Consider the following 10,805-nt stretch of genomic DNA (forward strand, 5'->3'; position numbering starts at 1 on the left):
ATAAGTTTTAAAAAGTGTACCATTCCCCAGATCTGTGCCTCAACACAATCCTGTCTCGGAGCTCTACGGACAGTTCATTCAATCTTGTGGCTTGGTTTTTGCTCCGATGCATACTGTCAACTGTGGGTCCTTTACATAGGAAGGGTGTGTGCCTTTCCAAATCATGTCCAATCAATTGAATTTACGATAGGTGGAGTCCATGTTGAAACATCTTAAGGATGATCAATGGAAACAGGATGCACCTGAGCTCAATTTCGAGTCTCAATGCTACGGGTCTGAATACTTAATTTTTTTTCTTCTAAAAACCTGTTTTCTCTTTGCCATTATGGGTGGGGTATTGTGTGTAGACCACAACACAGAGTGCCTAGGCACAGCCCTTAGCTGTGATATATTAGCCATATACCACACCACCTCGGGCCTTATTGCTTAATTATATCACGGTGATTGTCACATGTAGAATATCTTTGAATTTGGGAGATCTGACATGTATTCATGTGATATCACTTAGCAAACGTTTTGCTTGAGTTAATAAATCAGAATTCAGAACCATAACCTTGCCTTCAAAGGAATGAAGCTTTGTAGCTTTGAAAGATTTTACGTCTGCTATTTTACAGGTGTAAAAAGCCTGTGCTATGTATTTCACTGAAAATCCCTCATTTTTATTTATTGATTATTTTAAGATGTATTACATTACTTTCAAGAGTGAATTATATTATTTTTATTTTCTAAATTGTGTTAATGCTGTGATGTCATCAACGGGAGCCATGCTCTGTGTTGCCAACTTACAGACTTTGTCGCTATATTTAGCGAGTATTCAGACCCCTCTAGCGACTCATTTTCAAAAAATCGACTAATGGCAATTCTAACAACTTTTTCTGGTGTTATTGGAGACTTTTGGAGACTGACGTGAAAGCATGTATCGTTCTTACTCTTAGGCCCCCGTCCCACAGCACTCAGAGGTGGCCCAGTCCTCGCGCAGCAGTCCCTCCCAGCTGGAGTCAGAGCAGGAGATGTTCACCCCTCCCCGGCCAGACTGCAAATGAATCGCGCATGCGGGAAAGCCGCTGCTGGCTGATCCCGCCCTGGCTTACATTTAGGGCGGGATGTAAATGTAATGTTCTTTGTCTAAAATAAATCACTGCATTTAACTCACACAGCCTAAGTCACCTTGTCCACTGTGTGTGTGCCTCTGTGACATAAGCTAAACATCTAGCTGGCTAGCTCATCATGTCTCAGTTTAAGCTGTACATTCAAAAATACAGAAAGGAGTGGGAATCAAACCCTGAATTCAAAGGCTGGTTGAAGCCGTTTATTGGAGATGATACACGGGCATACTGCCTGTATTGTAAGGCTGATTTCTACGCTAAACTTAGTGAGGTAAAAAACAGTTCCACCCAAAACAAGCTGATATTTATGGTTAAAAACATTGACTGCCAAAAAGGCTGTGGCCACCATGGCATTAGCTATCGCTGAACACTGTTCCCTGCTGGCATTCTCTTTAGGATGATGAAATGCTGGTCATATCACAGATTGACTGGTAGCATTTTGCTACATTGGAGAAGATTGTAGAGCTGTTTTCTCAGACTCCACTGCTGCTACCCACTTCAAAATGCACAGGACAAAGTCCACAGAGATGATTACTGGTGTTCTAGCACCATACTTTCTGAAAAAGTTGGTCGCAGATGTGGGTGACCAGCATTTCAGCCTCCTCGATGAGTCCACGGATGTAAGTGTTTCTAAGTACCTGGGTGTTGTGATAAGGTACTTTAGTGACACCAAGCATTTCTGGGGCTTGTTGAGTTGGAGGGAGGAGATGCCAAATCTATAGCCCGTGCTGTTGTGGCTTTTCTGAGAATTCTGTGTTATGCAATATAGACCGTTACCATATATGTGATTGAATATTATCTGCTGTTGGCCTGTGTGGATGTATGTATGTGTTATGCAACATAGCTGACTTGAGACATTGTTAACAGTTTCAGGGCCATGGGCCTTTCTCACAATGGAAAAATACAGAATAACATGAAGACAGGAACTGTGCAATGAGTTGGGGGGCACATTCAGAACGGAGTGTTGCGAGAACAAACGGTCTCTTGTTAGATAACAGGAGCCAGGTGCCTGATAACGGTATATTCTACACCGCTACAACGACTGACCGCTGAAGCACTTAAGGGGGCTGGGACCAGCCTCTGCGCCAACAATCAACGATAGGCTGGGTGAGTCTAAACCACGCCCAGTCTCTACTCTGACAGGCCGGCCCGGAAGCAGGAACTACTTCTGTCATCAGAGTATATTATAATATCTTTGTCACGAACAAGTCAGTTCTCTGTTTGCCCTGCGAGGTGGGACAGAGAGCCCGTATATACGAAAATTGCATGTACCACTTATTGCTTAGCTAAGAAAAAATACATAGCCTACAATCGGTGACTCAGTGTCATACTTATCCTGATACCAGATTTGAGCGTCCAGAGCCGTCCGTCAGCCAGCAGCTACCAGAATCGCCCTTCACTCCGGAGTCTCCCGCCTGTCCGGTGCTGCCGGAATCTCCCTTCCGTCCGGTGCTGCCGGAATCTCCCGTCCATTCGGGACCCATGGCTAGGGTCCCCAGTCCAAGGTCGGCGGCGAGGGTCGCCCCTCTAAAGAGGCCACGGAGGCGGACAAGGACTATGATGAAGGGGGGTCCACGCCCCGCGCCAGAGCCGCCACCGCGGACAGACACCCACCCAGACCCTCCCCTATAGGTTCAGGTTTTGCGGCCGGAGTCCGCACCTTTGGGGGGGGGGGGTAATGTCACGTTCTGACCTTAGTTCTGTTATTATATCTTTGTTCTAGTATGGTCAGGGCGTGAGTTGGGTGGGTTGTCTATGTTCGTTTTTCTATAATTTGGGATTTTGTGTTCCATACTAGGCCTAGTATGGTTCTCAATCAGAGGCAGCTGTCAATCGTTGTCCCTGATTGAGAATCATACTTAGGTAGCATGGTTTCACTTTTGAGTTGTGGGTGTTTGTCTTTCGTGTCAATGGAAAAAGCTTGCATCTGATCTCAATTTCGAGTCTCATAGCAAAGGGTCTGAATACTTATGTAAATTAGGTATTTCAGTTTTTAAAATTTGTATACATTTGCAAACATTTCTAAAACACTGTTTTCACTTTGTCTTTATGGGGTATTGTGTGTAGATTGATGAAGCCATTTTTTAATGTAATCAATTTTAGAATAAGGCTGTAACATAACAACAAAAAAGTCAAGGGGTCTGAATACTTTCCGAATGCACTGTACCACAGACAAAAGTGGTAACCCAGACACGTCAAGAACATATGTTGGTGAGAGGAAGTCTAGTCCGGGGTAGTGTGAGAAGATGGAACTAGGTGAAACTTGGCAGACATTCTAACCAGTTAGAGGGCAGGATAGACAGACTGGTATACCACAGACAGAAGTGGTAACCCAGACACGTCACAGGGGCTATAAAGCTGAAGCATCCGTTCATAACGTTTTTCTCATGACCAAATATGGCAGTGACAGGAAGTCCTGTCAAATATCTTTGGGTATACGCTCCCAAAAGCAGCACAAAAAGTTTGACAAACCTACTATTGTGCAAGAGAGGGGGGCTCCAGAAATCAAAACATACACATTTACTGGAAACAGTGCTAATGACGCCATCGTTCACCACCCACTCCTCTTATAAACCCTCCACCTCACCTCACAAAAGAAACGTCTCTTTGGGTCTCACTTTCTCGTTTGCACTAGAAGCTTTGATTATTTTTTTAACACGAGGCTAAATAAGTAGCTATATTCGCTTGCCATGGATCAACCACCACTGTACCAGCCAGAGTTAGTCCCAATGAAAGGAAATAAGTACATGAGTCTTGAAGACACTCACGGAGCGCCCAAGTTCCAACATACCGTCGTCTTGGGACAGCCACAGCCCGTTGTACCTCAGCCCAGGGATCACATTATCTGGTCGCTTTGCAGCCTCGTGTACGGCAACCCATTCTGTCTCGGAATGTTAGCGGTGTATTTCTCCATACAGGTGAGTTGAAATTCTCCTTATATAGCTTTTTATAGCAATGTTTTGAAGTTGAGCAAGTTATTATATAGGCGACCAACTTTGAACTAAGGAAGGAGGACAACATGACAATTGTCTACATTTGCGTTTCGTTTTCTTGTTATCACACTGTTATAAAAATGTGTAGCCTATACTTCATTAATAGGCTCTATAGATCTTTACTACAAAATAACTATTTTATGGAGTATTAAACCACCAAGAGGGTAATTAATTACTGAGATCATCTCATTAGTGTGACATGTCATGTGTGCATGTTCTTAACTAATATGCATAGCTACATAAACACAATCAGCAACACATGAAGGATTCTATAATATAAATGATTCTACATTTTGTCTTCCAGTCCAGGGACAGGAAGATGGTTGGAGACTTGGAAGGAGCAAGAAAACACGGGAAGACTGCATGCTGCTTTAATACTGTGACTCTGACTTTGACAATCCTCGGGCTGCTCTTCTTATTCATCACCTATGGTATCATCATCTACCAAGTTACACACTGAGTAGTCCCAGTCTTTGCCTTTGTAACAAGTGTTCATTTGAAGTCTTGGCAGGTGCTGTACACCTCTAGGATTGTGTCCTGATACATTTCAGCTCATCTCTTAAACACACACACACCACAGAAGTTCCTTCAGCACGGTCTACCAGATCTTATTTGCACTTCTTTAGTTTTGTGTTTTAAGGATGCAAGATGATTCTTTTGAAGTTCCATTCAAATGTAATTTTTTATGAATAAATTCAACCTTTTTGTAAATGCATTACATTTCAGTTTTTATAGCTGTGAATGGATGTTAACGACTCTGTGACACTCATCCCATATAGACATACACTCACTTAACAAGAAAACAATTCCCATGGCTTTGTATCTACTTGGCAGAGACAGCGTAACAGAACTTGGCTCGGGTCAGCAATTAAACTGTTTACTGAACATACATATCCTGACATGGCTTGTCTTTGTTGTCGCTCTCCAACCAAGTTTAAGCCACAATCTGTACTATTTATGGTTGCTAAGATTACTTGTCCTTGTGTGATATAAAGATGTAGGAATTAGAGTATGTTGAACAATTTTATCAACCCCAAGAATGAACAGCATTAGGTATTTTTGACCTATTACTGATTCAACATCTGTTAATAATTTGTAAAAGGGGAATTTCCAGCAGTGTAGAAAGTCCAGGCCTGGTTTCCGGAGACAAGGTAAGTTACCAGGAATCCCTGGCTGGCTGTGTAATGTGGTACTCTTGAATATCTATTTTCCCTCTGGAGAAATATGCTGTGTAGGTTTGTTGGGTAAAAAAAACACTATTCAATTCATGGCCTCGTTAAAATACTTACATTTATCATTCAGCAGGGCTTGTAACAAGGATGCAAATTTATAGGGATTCACACAGGTTTCCTCTTGTCAGTATAGTTCTCGAAGGAAAGCAGATCAGTAGAGTGAATTGAACTAGATCAGATGATTGGGACAAAACTAAAAATAAATAGTGTGAGCTGGGGGCCATTTTCAGGCTCCTTGCAAAGCTCGATAACCTGCAGAGTTCTGGGCCCTTTCGGGGCTAAAAGGAGGAGGAGACTATGGCTTAATGTTTTTATGCCAAGAGTGTGCCAAGCTGTAATCAAGGCAAAGGGTGGCTACTTTGAAGAGTTTCAAAGGATCGGATCCTTAATTTAAAAAAAAAATCTCTTATGTAATATGATATCCAAATCTAACTGCCTGTAGCTCAGGACCTGAGGCAAGGATATGCATATTCTTATACTTTTATTTCATACCATTTTAAAGAAAATAATTTCTAGCTGCCATCCATATGTTTCCACTGTGCTGTGATGTTTAAAAAACCTTTATATTCTCAGAGTATTATTATATGATTGATCGACTGATTGACTTTTCCAATCACACAGCAGTGCTATTTGCAGTTAGCTGCAAGTAAATGTTGCAATTTTTCAGACCAAAAACAAGCTGCATATTGGCATTACCACAACAAGTGATCTAATGATTCTATCTCTTCGCAGCACAATGTGCAGAGCTGGGATGGTTGTATCCCCCATCTATAACATTATATTAGTTGCAAGAATGTTGTATAATAATTTAAATAGAAAAACTACATTTTGAATCTGTCATCATTTTGTGTATCAGTTCATAAACCACGTGCCATGGAATCGGTACATCGAAAATCTCCCAACTATTTTGCAACCTTTATGGTACAGCTGTGATTTTTTTGGTCCTTAAATTAAACAGGTATACTTTATTATTTATTTTAGAAAATGTATTTAGCCGATTTTGCTCTTCAATGCTGGGCCGACAAACAAATTCCTTACCTTCTCCACGTTCCACTTGCCTCCTCCGTGTTTGCGGTAATGCTGCAAACAGTTCGTTGTCATTTTGGATAGAGCAAACATTTCCACATTTCCCTTCAAGCTATGGGTATTGATCATATTCCGGCTTCTAATAGAAAAGGGGACCATCTTAAACAGTTAAACCATAGGGAAAGTTTTTGGATTTATAAACTACAGGCCACTAAATACCCTGGTTTAAATGAAGATATGGATTTACAAACTACAGGCCACTAAATACCCTGGTTTAAATGAAGATATGGATTTACAAACTACAGGCCACTAAATACCCTGGTTTAAATGAAGATATGGATTTACAAACTACAGGCCACTAAATACCCTGGTTTAAATGAAGATATGGATTTCTCACTCTTCCTGTAGGGTCGTGATTGGTCCATTTGCTGTCATCTAGTGGACATTTTGCTCTATTGGCCTCATCTATGGTTAGACTGTTGTTGTTCATGTTTTGGTGTGTTCTAGTGTACTATGGAATATATAGCTCTTATTCTTGACACTTCTCCCAGTCATATTTAAGGTTAGAACTACCTTTTAGTGTTCTGATACTTCTAGTTTGGAGTTGTATTTTTATGATAACATAGCTACAGTATTTCACCTTTTAATGTGTATAATATTGCTTACTCGGTGTGTCCAATCAATTTTGTAACCACTCCCTCTTCCAATTAGGGCTAATTGAAAAGCTGTTAAAGAGGACCTTTTATTCCTTTTTTTGTATTCCTTTTTTTGTACTCCCTGGCGAAGGCCATGCAGCCGAAACGCGTCGTTTAAAAAAAAAAAGTTGTTTCTATTGAACATGCCATAGTAAAAGGCATTTTAATCAATTATATGAAGAGTGCCTTGGTCCTCCTTTCTTTTTGATGCACTGTATATGTAACTTGAAATCACCTGAGATCACAATTTTGTTATAATTTGGATGAACGATTAACAGAAATTCTGAGAAATCAGCTAGGCAAAGTGGGACATGGCTTTCGTGGTCTATAGAGGGTTTCGACAAGCACAGATAATTGTCATTTTAACAATACAGCATGATGTTTAAAGTAACTGAGGTGACCAACAGATGTCCCTGCCATTTAGAGCATTTGAAAAATAGTGACTGTCCCTCCACCTTTTTTTTCTCCTCCCTTGTCTCAAAGAATTAAAAGATCTATAGTTTGGTGAAGCTTCAATAAGACAAGTTTCAGTTAGAAACATACAGTTCTAGATTGTGCTCTGAAATAAGTTTTATTAGAGTGATCTAACATTAAATAGTCCCATCCTTATGTTGACAGTGATGCCCTGTCTTTAAGGAAGCTGCCTTGAAATAGTTAATGCAACAGGCACAATATTTCTCACATTTGATCCAGGTTGTTTTTGTGGTCTAGATAACACCCGTGTGAAGCTAGCCACAATAAGGATGAACCACAATAGAGGAATTTTCAGTTCACCTTAAAAAACAAAAGAACCACAATAGAGGAATTTTCAGTTCACCTTAAAAAAAACAAAAGGGGGGTAGTGTTAATGGTGAATATACTGAAAAGACAGGGCAAACAACAAAACACACAAACTGTCACATGCGCCGAATACAACATGTGTAGACTTTACTGTGAAATGCTAACTTACAAGCCCTTAACCAACAGTGCAGTTCAAGAAGAGTTAAGAAAATATTTACAGAATAAGCGAAAGTGAAAAATGATAAAAAGTAACACACTAATGAGGCTATATACAGGGGTTACCGGTACCGAGTCAGTGTGCAGGGGTACAGGTTAGTTGAGGTAATTTGTACATGTAGGCAGGGGTGAAGTGACTATGCATAGATAATAAATAGCGAATAGCAGCAGTGTACAAAACAAATGGGGTGGTCAATGTAATTTTATTAATTGTTCAGCAGTGTTATGGCTTGGGAGTAGAAGCTGTTAAGGAGCCTTTTGGTCCTAGACATGGCGCTCCGGTACTGCTTGCCGTGTGGTAGCAGAGAAAACAGTCTATGACTAAGGTGACTGGAGTCTCTGACAAGTTCATGGGCTTTCCTCTGACACCGCCTATTAGGTAGGTCCTGGATGGCGGGAACCTTGGCCACAGTGATGTACTGGGCCGTCCGCACTACCCTCTGTAGCGCCTTACGGTCAGTTACCATACCAGGTAGTGATGCAACCGGTCAGGATGCTCTCAATGGTGCAGCTGAAGACATTTAAGGATCTGGAGACCCATGCCAAATCTTTTCAGTCTCCTGAGGGGAAACTGTCTTGGTGTGTTTGGATCATGATAGTTCGTTTGTGATGTAGACACCGCTCCACTACAGCCCCATCGATTAATGGGGGACTGTTCGGCCCGCATTTTCCTGTAGTCCACGATCAACTCCTTTGTCTTGCTCACATTGAGGCTGTCTCATCGTTGTCGCTGATCAGGCCTACCACTGTTGTGCCATCAGCAAATTCAATGATGGTGTTGGAGTTGTGTTTGGCCACGCAGTCATGGGTGAACAGGGAGTACAGGAGGGGACTATGTACACACTCCTGAGGGGTCCCAGTGTTGAGAATCAGTGTGGCAGACGTGTAAAAGCATTGCTGTGAATGAAGCATTTCTGAATATGAGTCCTGTATGTGACATGTATAGTATGAGGTCCTTATTTTATTTTTTTAAGACTTTGAGAGTATGGAAACCCAAATCACTAAGTCACAATGGCCCTGTAAACACTCAGGTTGTACAACACATTTGACAATGTTAGTTATAATAAAAAATAAAAAATGTTTTATGAGTTTGTCTGCACACCCTTTTTTTTACACAATCATGTCAAATTTGTTATAAGCTACATCAGTTGTACAACCTGAGAATGTACAGGGCAGATGTCTGCAAAACGTTACCTTGAATAAATAAGCAATAGTCTATTGTACACCGTCTAACTTTTGCTGTCCCCTTTTGGTTTGGAGTGGGACAACAGCATTACGTTCAATGAGTAGGGCAGGGGTAATTCAACTCTTACCCTTCAAGGTCCAGACCCTGCTGCTTTTCTGTTCTACTTGATAATTAATTGTACACACCTGGTGTCCCAGGTCTAAATCCCTCCCTGATTAGAGGGGGGCAATGAAAAAAAAAGCAGTGGAACTGGCTTCGAGGTCCAGAGTTGATTGAGGGGAATTTACTTCAAACCATGAAATCCAAATGTAACAATCAAATATTTGTGCAAACAAGCAAGAAATAATGCAGTGGTGTGCTGCCTCATAACTATCAAGCTGAACAACCATTGTAAAAAAATAAAATAAAAAGTTAGCCTAGCAACTGGTTGCAACATATGACACAATAAGTCATTTTAATTTTATTTTACTGAGAAGCTAGTACCCTTTCATATTTTACACAAAAAAAAGCCCTGATTTATGTTTGACATCGTAAACGTATCCAATTGGGCACAGACGTCAATTCAATGTCTATTACACACTGTTTCAATGTCAACCAGTGTGGTCCAGTGGGATAATATTCAAAACAGGTTAAGCTGGTTTACCCAAAGGAAACACAAGACCCCTTTTAATCAGTTGCAGATGAAGTTAAACTGCATTGGGGATTAATTCAGAATGCTTATGCTATATTGGAAGTGTGGATCAAGTTTAAAAACAACACCACAGTGAGCTGTTTTCACAGACATTGTTCTATATTCATGCCAAACCACACCTATAACAGTGTTAACATTCTGAGAGAAGCCACAATGTGGTGTCCCTATCTGTCATTGATTGAATTGGAGTCTTGATGTCAAGCATATTGGCACATTATTCCAATGCATCTCAGTCAAAAGGCAGTGTCCATTTTAAAAACCCTCCCTTAAGAAAACAAAAATTGTTGTTAGAGTGCAGTAGAACTGCAGTATGCTGCAAATACTGCGTCCAAAATAACACTGTTTATTTTTGCTGCAGTAATTTTGCAGTGTAACTACAGTTAGAGTGCAGAATAACAGCAGTACACTGCAGTTAATTCAGCAATTATTTTGTCCAAAATACCCGTCGACTGCAGTTACTGCACTTTAACTGCAGTTTCAAAACGTATCTTTTTTTTTCTAAGTACTGCTGTCGCTAGAGAAAAGTGAAGAAGCACCATTTTGTTGTGAAAAACGAAAAACAAAGGCACAGATCCATGCTACCATGCACACGACTAAGGCCTCTGTTGTTGGAGGGATGTTACACACAAACATTATGTACAATGGGATACTTATGTATAGTGCATTCAAAAGTATTCAGACCCCTTGACTTTTCCCACATTTTGTTCAATTACAGCCTCATTCTAAAATTGATAAAATATTATATTTTCTTCAATCTACACACAATACCCTATGACAAAGTGAAAACAGATTAAAAATAAATAAATACAGAAATACCTTACTTACATAAGTATTCAGACCCTTGGAGATTTGACATTGAGCTCAGGTGCGTCCTGTTTCC

At 40.6% G+C, this 10,805-nt stretch overlaps 1 protein-coding gene across 1 annotated transcript; it reads left to right on the top strand.

The window, feature by feature from the left end:
• The first annotated feature begins 3,677 nt into the window (after positions 1-3,677).
• LOC118364716 (dispanin subfamily A member 2b-like) lies at positions 3,678-4,990 on the top strand. Its single transcript, XM_035746411.2, has 2 exons — positions 3,678-4,024; positions 4,404-4,990. Exons 1-2 carry the CDS (start codon positions 3,797-3,799, stop codon positions 4,557-4,559), a joined length of 384 nt encoding a protein of 127 aa, XP_035602304.1. The 5' UTR covers positions 3,678-3,796; the 3' UTR covers positions 4,560-4,990.
• Positions 4,991-10,805: the final 5,815 nt, after the last annotated feature.

This window comes from Oncorhynchus keta, chromosome 32, assembly GCF_023373465.1.
Source record: "Oncorhynchus keta strain PuntledgeMale-10-30-2019 chromosome 32, Oket_V2, whole genome shotgun sequence".
NCBI classification, from domain to species: Eukaryota; Metazoa; Chordata; class Actinopteri; order Salmoniformes; family Salmonidae; genus Oncorhynchus; species Oncorhynchus keta.